General features: G+C 47.7%; 1 protein-coding gene across 1 annotated transcript in view; it reads right to left on the bottom strand.

Annotated features, from left to right (window-relative positions):
• The window catches only part of LOC120860873 (coronin-2B), a 147,817-nt gene that overhangs the window by 65,137 nt on the left and 67,285 nt on the right, over positions 1-15,395 (bottom strand). Inside the window, exon 2 of the mRNA XM_040236575.1 lies at positions 5,583-5,783. Coding sequence (XP_040092509.1) covers positions 5,583-5,783 — 201 coding nt within the window. The remainder of the gene's footprint in view (positions 1-5,582; positions 5,784-15,395) is intronic.

Consider the following 15,395-nt stretch of genomic DNA (forward strand, 5'->3'; position numbering starts at 1 on the left):
CCAAGAGGGCTGATTAAGACAGAGTTTGTTGGACTGGAGTGCTAAACAAACGCAAGCCTTCATTGTTATTGTTGCATACTACCTCCCCTGGGGGAAAGCTTGTCATCACAAATATTGAGGTCTCAGCAACCTGGCTTGGGGGGAAACTGAGGAAGGAAGAGAAGCTTCTGGAAGAGTCGGCCTCAAGCTTGGCCTCAGGGCAGGTGCCAATCTTATTGTTCTCATCTGCCCCAAACCTCTCAGAGAAGCAAGAAAGGAATGGGAAGAGCATGTGACAGTAGATGGCCAAAAACTCAGAAAAGAACTACAAAAGCAGACAGCGGCTTTCTGCGTGCTCAGGAAAATAGTCTGGAGCCACGCAGGGCAGGGACAAGAGTGTGCCGCTGTGAGTTCACAGCGCATGAGTAACGTCCAAGCAACGACTAGAACTCGCCAAGAAACGGCCGGAACCTTGCCTGTGTTTCTGTTGAGTAATACAGGAAACTGTTTTCAGAGAGATTTCTATCTAAACCAAGAAAATTAAAAACTGGAGCTAAAATAATAGAATCTTCTTCCTAGAAAAGTGACCAATGAGGAACAGTTCATCTCTCCTACTGGCAGATCAGGACGGGGTTCTGAACTGGGCATTATTGCTACTGCTGTTTGTTAGCCCTGTCCTCCCCACTCCCCCGAGACCAGCCAGCCCACAGCAGTGGGCTCCGCCCTGACCACAGGGGCAGGAGACTGACAGCTTTGACCCAGGCAGCTGGGGAAAGGCAGGCCCCTCTCTGGGCTCAGGACTCTGTTCCATAGAGTCTCAGATATTAGGGTCCTGCCTCGGACTAAACCAACTGCTCAGCCCCAGGATCTGCCTTGTCCCCACCCTTCAGCCCCTCACCCTCACTCAGGATACTTTCTGCTAGCATTCACTACAGCCAGCTCAGAAGCACGTGTTACTTTGGGGGGAAACGCTGGACAAAATACATAAAGGGAGGGCTGACCTGAGTCCCTACTCTGGGCTGTTTGTCTTCTGAAACCTCTTTACATCAACCAATTGTTTTTATTTCTTTTTTTCCCCCTAAAGTACGAAACATTGTGCTCATCTAAGATAAATTTAGTAGATACAGTTAAGGAAAAAGAAAAAAAATGAAAAGAGCACTCATGATGCCAATATTCAGAAATAACCACTTTTAAACCCATACATTTATAGAGAAAGTGAAGTCACTCAGCTGTGTCTGACTCTTTGCAACCTCATGGACTGTAGCCTGCCAGGCTCCTCCGTCCATGGGATACTCCACTATTCTTGCCGGGAGTATGGGCAAGATCTTGCCTGGGATCTTCCCGACCTAGGAATCGAACCCAGATCTCCCGCATTGCAGGCAGGCTCTTTACTGTCTGAGCCACCAGCGAAGTTTAAAAAAGTGAAAGTCGCTCAGTTGTGTCCAACTCTTTGCAACCCCATGGACTGTAGCCCGCCAGGCTCCTCTGTCCATGGAATTCTTCAGCCCAGAATACTGGAGTGGATAGCCATTCTCTTCTCCAGGGGATCTTCCCAACCTGGAGATCGAACCCAGGTCTCTGCATTTCAGGCGGATTCTTTACCATCTGAGCCACCAGAGAAGCCCATATATTTTCCCAGTCTTTTCCAAAAAGATGGATGGCTACATAGATATCATTTAATGGGATTAATTAGATTTTACCTTTTTTTTCCCCCAGCTAACAGTAGGTGATAAAATTTTCTTATTAAATATTCCACTGCATTGGTGGTTCTTGAAGTGTGGTCTGGGGACCCCTGGGAATTCCCAAGACTTTTTCAGGGAGTCTGTTGGGTTAAAACTTTTTTCATAATAATAGGAGACATTATTTGCCTTTTCACTCTTGTTCTCTCAGTTAAGTATACAGTGAAGTTTTCCAGAGTCGTATGATATTTGATATCTCAGCAGGCTGAATGTAGAAGCAGATATTCAAATTCAGCCATCTTTTATTAAGCCAGATTAATTTAAAGAGATTTGCAAAAATGTAGAACAACGTAATTCTCAATTGAAAAAAAATAATTTTTCATAAAATACAGTTTTCTGTAAGGATGTGAAATGGGTTTATTATTAGGCAAATAACAAATGCATATTTTTGAAATTCCTACATTTTTATTTTGAATATGCTAAATATTTTTTTAAAATTTTATTTATATGCTCATCATTTATTTTTGGCTGTACTGGGTCTTCGCTGCTGCGGGCTTCCTCTAGCTACGGTGAGCAGGGGCTACTCTCTAGCTGTGGCTGCAGGCTTCTCACTGCAGCGGCTTCTCTTGCGACGGAGCACAGGCTCTAGGTATTCAGGCTTCAGTCGCTGCGGCCGTGGGCCCAGTAGCTGCAGCTCACGGGCTCTAGAGCACAGGCTCAATAGTTGTGGCACACGGGCTTAACTGCTCTGAGACAGTTCCTGGACTAGGAATCAAACCCAAGTCTCCTGCATTGGCAGGTGGATTTTTTCTCATCAGGGAAGTCCCCTGAATATGCTAAATGTTAATAGGTACATAGCTATATAAGCAAAAGCTCTTTGGGGTCCTCAATAATGTTTAAGAGCATAAAGTGATTCTGAGGCTAAACTTTTGAGAACAGCTACTCCACATCAGCACCTGTGGCGACTGTATAGCACCCCTCTGTGTGGATGGCCCCGGATTTGTTCACCCATTTCTTTACTGATGGATCTGCAGGTTGCTTCCAATTTTCACTGTTATAAAAGTGCCACAGAAATCCTTGGGTCCCTGGGACTTCTCTGGCAGTCCAGTGGTTAAGACTCTGTGCTTCTACAGTAGGGGGCAGGGGTTTGATTCCTGGTGGGAGAACTAAGATCTCACATACTACATGCCATGTGCAGTGTGGCCCAAAACCCCACTACCACCAATAGAAAGCAGATGGCAACCCACTCAAGTACTCTTGCTCCCATAGACAGATGTAGCCTGGCGGGCTACAGTCCACTAAACAAACAAAAAACACCACCACCAAACAAACAAAAAACCCCAACACCACCCGCCTTCAAAAAGCAGATCGAGCACCTATATAGAGTGAAAACTTCCAAAATGAAAGAAAACAAGAGAAACCAGCTGGAAGTCTGAGCCATCACTGTTAGTCTATTATTAAATTAAGCAAAATGTATCACAGGATATGAACAGATGAAATTGAAAGGCTATGTGTACAGTGAACATACATGCATATGTACAGATATATATGTTTCCAAAGACAGAAACTTATGCTCTATAAAGAGCTCTTTTCCCCCTTGCTGTCCATGAAGTGTTTACAGAAACGGACCATACTCTAGAGCAGAGTTACAGACAACATGAAAGTCTTTGGTACCATCACAAAAATGGAGAGGAGTTTAGAAACTTCTAAGCAATTTCAGAGAGAAATTTCATTTCTCTAGAAAATAATTTTAAAAAATGATGCTTGCAAAAAAATAAGTACAAAAATGCCATAAACATTAAAATATATATATGCTTGAGAGTATTTCTGTACAATACATTCCTAGAAGTGGAATCACTGGGCCAATGGACACATCTTTAAATGTTACTAGATATTGCCAAGTTACCTCTGTTTACACCTCACCAAGAGTAATATGTTAGTCCGTCAAATACTCAGAGCATATTTGAGTGCCTGCCCTCACATCTTTGGCAACACCAAAGATTATGACTCTTTTAAATCTTTTTCTACTTAGTAGGCTAAAAGGTATATTCTATCTTCTATAAATTGCTTATTCATAGCCTTTGTCCATTTTCTATTGGGTCCTCTTATTGATTTTTCTTAATTCTTTATATATATATATATATATATATCCTGGATGTGCAACTTTTGTCTGTTATATATTGCAAATATTGTATTCAATTATGTTGCCTGCCTTTTAATTTTGCTTACATGTCTCACTAGACTACAAAAATTACCTTTAAAAATATTATTATAAATTTATTCTAATCTACTAATCATTTCCTTTATGGTTTTATGGATTCTTAACTAGCTTAGGAAGCCTTTCCCTGTTTTATGATTTTAAAAATACTCTCCATTCCCCTCTAATACCCTTACAGCTTTTCTCTTTCTTTTTTAATGTTTAGATTTTCAATCCATCTAGAATTAATTTTTGTTTTGTTATGGTGTGAGGCATTGACTGTTGACCTTTGCAAACCATGTAGTGGAGTATGGCAGGGTGTCAGCAATGGACTTGAGCCCCGGTAAGAACCAGCCCATGTGTTTCTAGCGACCTGCAAGCCTGCCTACTGTAGCTGGAGGTGAGCTGGTCCCTGCGGGGACAAATATCTGAGCCCATCTGGCTCAGGAGCAGAGACAAGCTACATTTCAGAATCCTTCCTAATGGGATAGAGCTGCTGTGAGCATCTGCAAAGTCAACAGGGAGAGCTGATAACACTTCCAAGAAGGAACCAGAACATCTTTACCAGGTTGTTTGGTTCTCAAAGAGCTTTCTGCCCATCATCCTCTCAATGCCAACATCACTATGGAAGTGGAAGGGGATTTAAGGGGTCCACTTTACCGCTACAGGAAAATAAGGTACAGAGAGGTTAAGTGACACACCCCAGGTCACACTCCTGGTAAGTGAGAGAGACCAGCCAGAACCTAGACGTCCTGCCCCCAAGCCCACAGCTCCTCAGGCTCCACGTGCCAGGCTCCGTGTCACTCTCACTGTGGCTTCCCTCTTCCGTGGAAGGGAGGGTCTGGCCTACGGCTTTCCCAAATCTGAGCCCCCACCACTGTGGGCAGGTGAGACTGGAAAAACCCATCCTCCACCACCAGCTGACAGAGGCTTTCTGGTCCCAAGGATTTCTCGGGCACGTACCTCCTCCATTCCCCAAGTGTCTGGCTTGGCGGAGGATGGGAGAGGAGATGAGTCAGGCTGGGGAGGGAGAGCTCAGCCATAAACAAGCGGGACTGACAGCGAGCGCTTTCCCCGAAGCATGTGACCTCCCACGGGCCTCCGGGGACTCCGTCTGAATGGCAGAGCTTCAAAACTTCATGATTGAGGCTCTGCAGATTGAATTTGCTAGATTCATGAAGGCAGCCACAGAAGAGAAGAAGCTTTTAGAGAGGAGATGGGGGATGGGAGAGAAGGTAAATTATTCCTAGTCCCTCAGTGAAGAGCTTGACATGTTGTTTTTAATGGGTGTGTCATTTGTGCAGACGCCTGCCCGGTGTGGCTATGCTGGATCTTCAGTGTCTCCAGCTCCAGAACTAAAGGACACACAGGAAAGACAATCGTAGAGCCAGATCTAGCCTGGAGATCAGATGATCCAATCTCTCAGGGTCAGTGGGGAGCCCGGGAACCCCAAAGCAAGGGACTTGTCCAGGCTGGGGGTTCTGGGAACAGATCTCAGTCCTCCTAGAGAAATGTGTCCTCTCCTGGATGTTCCCCAGGTCCCCCAGCTGCACCTGTTTCGGTGATTCTTGGGGAGAACTTTGGGGAAGGTGCAGCCACTGGACACATGATGAAAAAGTAAAAGGTGGGGGCATGGAGACATAGGGCAACAGGCCCAAGAATGACCAAGCGGGGTTTCTCTCTGCCCTGGGGCGGCAGCCAGGCCTAAGGAGGTGTGGGGGGCCTACCTGTTCCAGGGGGATGACGAGGAAGGAGCCGCCCCCCGCGCTCTCGGTGACGATGGCCAGGAAGCGGGCGTTGACGGCACAGAAATGGTTATCATGCACATTCTTGGTGATGGGGATGCCGTCAAAGCAGTGCTCCCGGTTGGCCACCTTCCCATAGACGTTCCGGAACTTGGAGCTGCGGTACTGCGGACGCCAGGACATCTGTAAGAGGCCGGGAGAGACACGGGTCAGGCCAGACTGTCCCTGAGGAGCTGAGCTGGGCACGGGCGTGAGGGAAGCGGCTCTCGAGAATTTAGGAGGTGAGGAAAGCCCGGTGCCTGCCCTCTGGAGGCAGAAGGGAAGGGACCTCCAAGAATCAGATGCCTGGCCCTCTGCAGGAGGACTTACTCTTTCAATAAATTCCTGCAAGAGCAAAGACTGGCACGAGGGCACTCACCCATTTCTTCGTTCAGTAAACCCGCCCACACCACCTTTCAGAAAGGATGGAGGAGCCTTTCACTTCCAAGGGAGGTGCCATGTGATAGAGCCGACCATCCATCCAAAACATGTCTGGGCTGCCTCTTGCGTGTCAGAAACTGTGCTTAATTTAGTACGGGACGTGCAGACAGAGGAGGCTGGGTGTTCACAGAGACACAGAACACTTCTGATGATGAGGGGAGGGGGAGGAAGATGGCCCCTCTATGTGCAACAAGGCAAATGACCCTCCTCTGATTGTCTCTAGGGCTCCTAACCCACAAGTACACCCCAGAAATCTCAGCCCTATACATCATCATCAGGCCCAGAGAGGTTAAGTGACTTGTCCAAAGCCACACAGCTAATGAGTAGGGCCAGGGACATAAGTCTCCTGACTAGAAATCTGAGACTCTGCTATGCCAGATTACTCTTTGGAGCAAGGTTTCTCCATGTGTGACCCACAGGTCACTTGTATTAAAAATCTTCTGGGATGGGAGGTTTCTAAGCCTCCCATATCATTTGTTAGAAATGCTGATTCTTGGGTCCCAATCCAGACTTACTGAATCCAATATATTGGGAATGGGGCCCAGACATAGGTATTTTAATCCAGCTTTCCTGCCCCAGTGAGACAGAAGCGCACTGAAGTTTGAGAGCCCTTGTTCTAGAGAATGGAATGGCACCCCTCCTCACCCTTCCTGCCCACCATCCACAAGACAGAATCCAACTGACCAACCAGCTGGCCCCTACTGCATGCATGTCCCATGCCAGGCACTGCAGAGAGCACAGATGTGCCCGGACGGATGCGCAGGTGAAAGACAGGATGGGCAGCCCGACCTTGCAGTTTTGCTGTAGGATGGCGCCTCCTATGGGAAACCCTACAAATGGGTGCCATGGCAGGTGGAGCCCAAAGGGGTGCTCTCCTGGCAGACAGACATCCAAGCTCAAAGTACCCAGCTGGGGTCTGGCATTCAATAGGAGCTCAATAAGTGTTTTACAAATGTGAACATGCGGGCTTCTCTGGTGGCTCAGTGGTAAAGAATCCGCCTGCCAATGCAGGAGACATGGGTTTGATCCCTAGTCCAGGAAGATCCCACATATGGCAGAGCAACTAACCCAGGGAGCCACAGCTACTGAAGTCTGCACACTCTAGAGCCCGTGCCCAGCAACAGGAGAAGCCACTGCAAAGAGAAGCCTATGCCCCGCAGTGAAGAGTGGGCCCTACTCGCTGCAACTAGAGAAAAGCCTGCACAGCTACCAAGACCCAGCACAGCCAAAAACAAATGTTTAAAACTGTTAAAAAAAAAAATGTGAACATGCTTCTGACCCGACTCTGCCTTTATTTGCCATCATCCACCCCCTGCTCTTCCTGTCCAGTCTCCCAATATGCCCGGAGTCTCCCAACCCATCTCAGGACAGGAATTTCTTCAGATGAAATTCCCAAGGAGATGGAAGGCAAAAGGAAATAACCGCCACAGAATCAGGAAACCAACCCTGGAAATTTGCCTGAAAACAGAACTTTGCATTGGATTTAAATAAAACCAGGAGCTCAGACACAAAGGCCTCTTTATTGAAGGAAGAAGTTCAGATCCAGTGAGGAGAATCCCAGGGATTCTTCAGGCAAAGCCTCTTCCTGCCAGCTCTCTGTCCTCTCCTCCCTCAGGCCACTGCCCTCCCCTCCACTCCTCCCCACCTCCCAGCCTCTGCCTACTCTGTACCCCTTCCCACCTGCCTTCTCCTCTCTCTGCTGAGTTCTGCCCACGACCATTCATGACAAAGTCCTGCGGGAGAGCCAAGAGCACTTCTGGCTGTGTGATCTTAGGCCAGCCCCTTCTGACCAGATCCTCAATAGGATTACATCAGTGACACCCTGACTGCAGTCTCAGGTGGTCACCCATGTTCCTTTACATGAGATGAAGTTTTGAATTTTACTAGCATGGTGTTTATTTTTATTTATTTATTTTTTACAGATGTTTTTAATGTGGGCCACTTTATTTATTTTTTAATTTTTATTTTACTTTATTTTACTTTACAATACTCTATTGGTTTTGCCATACAATGACATGAATCCGCCACGGGTGTACATGAGTTCCCAATCCTGAAACCCCCTCCCACCTCCCACCCCATATCATCTCTCTGGATCATCCCCGTGCACCAGCCCCAAGCATCCTGTATCCTGTATCAAACATAGACTGGCGATTCGTTTCTTACATGATAGTATACATGTTTCAGTGCCATTCTCCCAAATCATCCCACCCTCTCCCTCTCCCTCAGAGTCCAAAAGTCCGTTCTATACATCTGTGTCTCTTCTGCTGTCTCGCATACAGGGTTATCATTACCATCTTTCTAAATTCCATATATATGTGTTAGTATACTATATTGGTGTTTTTCTTTCTGGCTTACTTCACTCTGTATAATAGGCTCCAGTTTCATCTACCTCATTAGAACTGATTCAAATAAAAAAGTTTTTTTTATTGAATTTGTTATAATATTGCTTTTGTTGTATGTTTTGTTTTTTTGGCTGCTAGGCAGGTGGCATCTTAGCTCCCCAACCAGGGATCGAACCCATACCCTCTGCACTGGAAGGCAAAGGCTTAACCACTGGACTGCCGGGGAAGTCCCTCATGTGTTTATTTTAATTTGTATTAGAAAAAACATGTAACTTAAATCCACAATTTCATAGATATTAGTGCTAAGAAAGCTAAGTTTGAGAATAATGAATTAATTCAAAGAAAAATACAGTACGAAAAATATAGTATAGGTGGTACATGGTCCTGGCAGAAATTTTGTCTGATATTGAGTACTGGCAATCACTCTGTCTCTTTCAGGTAGAACATTCTAGATTCCATAGTCCTCCCAAAGAGAAAGGAGCCTGCTCATTCCAATCTCCTGTTTCTTGTAGGTGCAGATCTGGTCTGGAAGGCCTTTGCCCTTTTCTCTGCCCTGCCCAACCTTCAAGGCCTGACTTGAATCTCACTACCCTTCCAAAAGTCCAGCAGAGAGAATCTCTGTTGGGATCAGCCCCAGCCTGCATCCAGGGAAAAGCAGAGAGCATCTTGCAGCAAGCCTGGCACTACTTCTCCCCCATCAGTTGGTAGACTGGGGCTGATCTCTCCGCAGGACCTCTGGAAGGATTAGGGGAAGGAGGCCAGGGGGCCCTTATCACTGGACCTGTACCTTCACCCGGCATGAAGCCACAGCGAGCATGCCTGGCAGAGTGCTGGACTGGGAGTCTGCATTTCTGGATTTTCACTCCCCATTCTAACTCCTACTAGCCTTGGAAAAACAATTTGCCTCCTTGAGATGTTCTAAAACAAGAACCATAGTTTCTGACTTTCTGTGGTTACTTTAAGAATCAAAATGAGATATGTAGATACAAGATCCCATCCAAGATAAGATCGCACCACTGCTCCTGTGGGCCCAGTCGACTGAGAGGTGTCTGGAAAGCATCAGACACAGACCCTGAGTTCAAATATCTTAGGAGCCTTTGGAGGAGATGAAACCAATGCTTAAAAAGTAGTGAGAGGCCAGGGAAGCAGAGGGCACTGGGGTAGGCTTCATGGAGATGGGGGCGTCTGCCAGCATGGGACACTGAGAGAGCCCAAGGCACTGTCCACAGTCCCCCGAGAGGCGGGGATTACGACGTCCTTGTGGTTCGGAGTGGGAAACAGACCCAGCCCAAGTCAGACGCACACGATTCACTGGGACCTGCTCTGACTCTGCAGACCTCATTATGTTTTTTTCCAACTTCTTATCATAAAAAACTTCAGAAAACAAAAATAGTTGAGAGCATGGTACAATAATCACCCACCACCTAGGTTCATACGCATCAGCATTTTGTTATAGTCCTTTTTCTCTCTGTGTGCCTGTCTTCCTTTTTTTTTTTTTTTTCCAGTTTTGTGGAATTAGTTGAAACGTAGCTGCCAGCATCATGACTCCTGTCCCCTTATTACATCAGCCTGCATTTCCTACAAAGGAGGACAGTCTCCTGCATGAGCATATCATCATTACCATATCTAAGAAAATTAACAATTCCTCAGTACCATCTAACACCCAGCCAATATTCAAAAATTCTTCAAAATACCTTTTACAGGGACTTCCCCAGTGGTCCAGTGGTTAAGACTCCATGCTCGCACTGCAGGAGGCAAGAGTTTGACCCCTGGTCAGGGAACTAAGATCCCACATGCCATGCTATATGGCCTTAAAAACCAAAGAAATGCCTTTTACAGCTCTTCCATATTTTGAACCAGGATTGGGAACTATGTTTTTCCCACGTATTTCATTTGCTTGTGATCTCTCTTTTGCCTCCTTTAAATCTAGAACACTCCCATTACTTTTTTTTTTTTTAATTTAAAGTGACACTGACTTTTTAAACACACCAAGTCAGTTGTCTTACAAAGAGTCCTCGTGAGGGACTTCCCCGGTGGTCCAGTGGTTTGGACTTCACCTTCTGGCACAGGGAATGCTGGTTTCATCTCTGGGCAAGAAGATCCCAGATGCCTTGGGGCTAAAAAACCAAACCATAAATCAGAAGCAATGTTGCAACAAATTCAGTAAAGACTTTAGAACACAGAAGAAGAAAAAGAAGAAAATGTCCTAGTGATTTGTCTCCTGTTGCTTTGTGGTCTCTTCAAAGTCATTCTTGGATTCCCTATAAAGCTGAAGAGTCAAACATAAAGCTTTGATACAATTCACTTTAAAGATGCCCCTGTTATTAATCTCTGGCTTGGGTGAGGGTGAGCATATAGAGGAAGGGACAGAGGGAACTGGGCACGCACCTGGCTGAGCTGGTGGCAGTGAGGGCGGCTGGCTAGTGCCAAGCTGTTCTGGAGGGTAGTGAACAGACAGCTGGAGGACCTGGGAGGCTGGATCAGGCACTGGCAGACACTGCGGGGCCAAAGCAGAGCATCTGGAGGCCCCAGAGGTCTGACCGCTCCACCCGCGCTTACTTCATTCTGAGGTCAGATGCAGGGGTGTGCAGGCAGGCAACAGCAAAGCCTCCTCCCGCTGCTGCAGAGAGAGGAAGCCATGCTGAGGCTGGCACTGAAGGAAACACCCAGACCTCAAAGGGAAATCAGTGTGGCAGCCAAGAGTTCCCCTGAAAATCTAGCCCTTTGCGCTTTGTCCCTAAGCCCTCAAGCTCAGCCCAGATCCTGGTGGATTCCCCAAAGCTAGTTCCAGTGAGGGCAGGGCACACACACTCTCTGAATCTCCCAGGAGCAATCAGCACAAGGCTGAGATACATTGGAGCTCCCTAAGAGGAAGGATTTTCTTAATGGTGAGAGCGCTTGAAATGGAAAAAGAAGGTATCATGACAGGTAATGAGCCTCCCATCTCTGGGAGGATTCAAGGTTCAGGTAAATGACCTCTGGTTAAGGGCAATGTGGAAGAGAGATGGGACTAGATGGCCTTCCAGCACCCCTCAAATAGACCTACCTTGTGTTGCACCAGAGAGGAGGGCTAGGGTCAGAGAGTCCCAGGTCAGAGGCCACCCTGGCCAGTGACCTTCTTCTCTGTAACACAGGGATTCCAATGTCTCCCCAGCTGGGTTGCTGTGACACAGAATGACAACGGTTCTCGTGCCATTTGGCATCTCCCCCTAGGCCTCCTCACATTGCTGATCAGTGCACAGTCACTTATTTTAAGGTATGAATATTTTCTCTCTCCCAGTACTAGACTGTAGGTTATATGATCATCCTACTCCTTCTGGGCCCTGCAGAGTCCCTCCACCCCAGGCCTGGCCCTGGACTCCTGCTTAGCAGGAGTCTTCTGGTGACCCTCGTTGAATAATCTCTTGATACGGCGGGAGGGCAAGAGCCAAGTGCAGGGACACTTGCCCTGTTCCTTGGAAGCAATGGGATGAACCTTACTCCAGGGCTGTGCTTCAGTTTATTGAGATTTTGAATTTTCAGCTCATACCCCTCACTCCTGGCCACAGGATGAGGGGCCTGGTCCTTATGCTCAGCCCATGAAGGCTCTGGGCCCAAGCCCTTCTTTGTAATGTTTGTCTTTCTGGTGATACAGCCCTATCTCCTCCGGGCTTCTTGTCACCAGGATGCCAAGGCCTCTTGAACTCAGTACAGCACTCGAGATGGGGCTTAACGAGTCCCTTGCCATGGACAGCACAGTATCAGCAGGGCAACCAGTTCCATGACCCTCCCCAGACACCACCTCCACATCTCATATGCCCCCAGGTACAGCTGTCCAGTGGGCAGAGCTGGACGGGTACAATCCCATTGAAAATATCTGGTACATATGTGACTAATCTGAGGCTCGGGGAGGTTAAGAGGCTGTCCCAAAGTCATAAGCTGTGAAAGTCACAGAGCCGGGCCCTCTGTCAAGAACTTCTGACTCTTATAAAGATGTGAGTGACCTCAGGTCCTGGTTCCATCACTTAACGGCAAAATCCTTCTGGTCAAGTATCTAAACTGACCTAAATCTCTGCTTCTGTAGCCGTAAGAGAGGAACAACTATGTTATTTGCCCAGTAAGTTATAATGAGAATTAAATGAGATAATTGGATAGAGTGCTTAAGGAAAAAAAGGAACTTCTGACAGTTTACTGTTCTTTCCGACATAATACCCACCTTCTCCTTTTTTGGCCTTTCCACCCAAGCCATTAATTACTCCTCCCTGCATTTTCCATACAATGCAGGGCATTATACAAAAGTGTAAAGAAACTGTAGGGGTAGGGTTTGGGGCAATGCCCCAAAGTTTTCTATCTTGGCTGTTATTTGCTAGCTGTGTGACTTCAGACTAGTTACTCAGCCTCTCTGAGCATCAGTTTCTTTATCTGCAAAGTGCAAATAATGTCGTCCAAATCGCTGAATGCAATGACGTGACCAAATGCTAAGTGCCTGGCAAGGTATCTGGCATGGAGTGGGGTGACACTTATCACACGCTAGTTCCACCCTCTCCCTTCTCCTGTAAGGGAGAGACTCTGACCTCAATTAAGTGTTCACTTGGGGAGGCCGGGCTCTGGCAGGAGAAGAGGGGGGCTGGGCAGGGCCCAGGGTCAGGAGGAGGGAGGGAAAAGCTCTGGCCTCCACATGTGCATGGTTGCCGGGCCTGCTCCCTGGTGGCCTCCCCCTGGGCGCAGGGCCATCCTGGTCTCCCTCTGAGAGGGGAGGGTCCGGAAGGAGGAAGTATTCATTTTGCAGCTGAACGGCTCTTATAGCCTCTTAAGAAATAGAGGCAGGCTTTTTTCTCCTCTGAGATAATTGTTATGAACACTCCACATGGAGACAAACTGTATCCTGTCCTCCAATCCCCAAAATGAGGCATTTTGGCCAGCGGGAGCACTTTCTAGATGATGATGGCTAAAATTCAGTCCTTTAACTGGAACACACAAAAAAATACATGGGGGTAGTTTTTGTTCTCATCTCTAACTAGGATGGGGTGGGGAGCTCATGGCTACATCCTCGGGGAGAGTTGTCAGCCGGGGAGCGCAGGAGGCCTCAGGATCTGCCCTGGCGGCCACTGGATACTTGTTCCCATGGGCCAGCCCATCAGGACCTGTGGGAGAGCCACTCCCTGTCCCTGTGCCGTCAGAGAAAGGCTGACATTTTCAGTCTTGTCTGGGTCATCACCCATGTGACCCAGGGTAAGGCACCTTCCTTCTCCAGGCTCGGTGTCCCTTTTGATGAAATGTGAATATCAGGCACACCTACATCTTGAAATCCCTATCAGGATGGGACGCCTGGGGACGCCAGGGACAGAGGCTTTGCAGCAGGTGCACCACTCTAATCCACGACAGACACTATCATCAATATCTCTGCCGAATTCACCCACAACATTCTGGGTTCACAAGCCATCGCTGGTCAGCTGGTCCTCCTCCATCTCTGAGCCAGCTTTGCTTTCCAGAGCCCAGGACTGGACACATGGGAGGAACACGGCACATGTTCTCAGACTGGAGAGAGCAGAAGTAGATCAGCCCAGGGCCTTGAGAAGCTTGTCAGGTCAGGTGGGAATTACTGGTGGACTCTTCAGTTTTCTCCTCTGTGAAATGAAAAGCTAGGATCTTTTTTAAGCAGAAGAACACTTTCTCTAAATAAAATATGACTCAGAACTCCAAAATGTAAAACAGGCAAAGCTGGAACTGTTTGCATTCAAATCTAGCAGGGAACTGGGAGCACCTTCCAGCAATGGTCCTGGGACTGCACCGTGGAACCCAATCCGAGAACCTCTGGCGTGAGGGGAGTGGCCAGAAACCCACGTTCCAGTGGGCTCAGCCACTAACCTACTAGGGACCCTCTGGTAGATCCCTGCTTCTTCCCCTGCAGGAGATGACCCACCCTCCCAGCTCTGGCATTTAATAGTCTTACTGGGTTCTTACTGGCTTCCAGGACTTCTGAAAAGATCTTAAAACCACTCAAGAAATTTCTAGCATGAAGAAGCTGGACCACGAGTGTTCTCACTTAAATGCTCTCTTTCTGAATCTGCTCAGTTTGAGCCTCCAGGGATCCAGGAGTCCCTCAAGGGTCTGCTTCTGGATTCTCTGCACCCCACAGCACAGGCAGTCTCAGCAGGGGTGCAGGACAGCGGAGGCTGACCCACTGCCATACTGAACAGCACAGATTATAGATCATTCCCATCACTGCAAACCGTTCTATTGCATGGTGCTAGGAGAATATCAATTAGCTCACAAAAGTCACATCCCAGAAGAAGAGACTCGAACAGAACCTCCACACCGGGGAGCTCCGGCTGGGGTGCACATGGACCACAGAAGGCCACGATCTGGAGGCGCCGCACTGACTTTCTCTCCATCCCCAGCAAATTTGGAATTCTTAGGTTCCAGGCCAACTCTCAGAGCCTCTTGGGCAAACCCTTCAATCTTCTCAACCATGAAAAGGTGCTTCCTCCCCTGTCACGCTCCACCCTGCCTGCCTCACACCATCAGAGAGCAGATCAAAGTCAAGCAGGAATGAACACAGTTGGGATGGTGCCTTCTCCACAGACTACAGATGGAAGATTCAGATCAAACATCCATGGATGCTGCACTCTGCCCATCACCCAACACAAGTCCAGCCAGATATGGAGTCTATTCCAGGAGCAGGCTTCCGCCCCGAATCCCTGCAGCCTTTCCTGATCTGCTGAGCAGGACTGGTGGACGCGTGAACAGAAGGCTGCCAGCCTCCTCTGCTCCAAGCTCTTCAGGAGAGCTTCCCATCTCCCCTGAGATGACTCCTGAGCTGGGCAGTTGCCAGATTCTGAAGTCCCCAGATTCTGTCCTGGCCTCCCCTTTTTCTAGCTCATCAGACTAATAACAATAGCTTATGTTTATTAAGGGTAGACTGTGACCCAAATATTTTACAATCATTACATCCTGTAATCCTTATAATAACCCCAAGGTATAGATGCAATTG

This window comes from Oryx dammah, unplaced genomic scaffold (assembly GCF_014754425.2).
Source record: "Oryx dammah isolate SB20612 unplaced genomic scaffold, SCBI_Odam_1.1 HiC_scaffold_11209, whole genome shotgun sequence".
In the NCBI taxonomy this organism is placed as follows: domain Eukaryota; kingdom Metazoa; phylum Chordata; class Mammalia; order Artiodactyla; family Bovidae; genus Oryx; species Oryx dammah.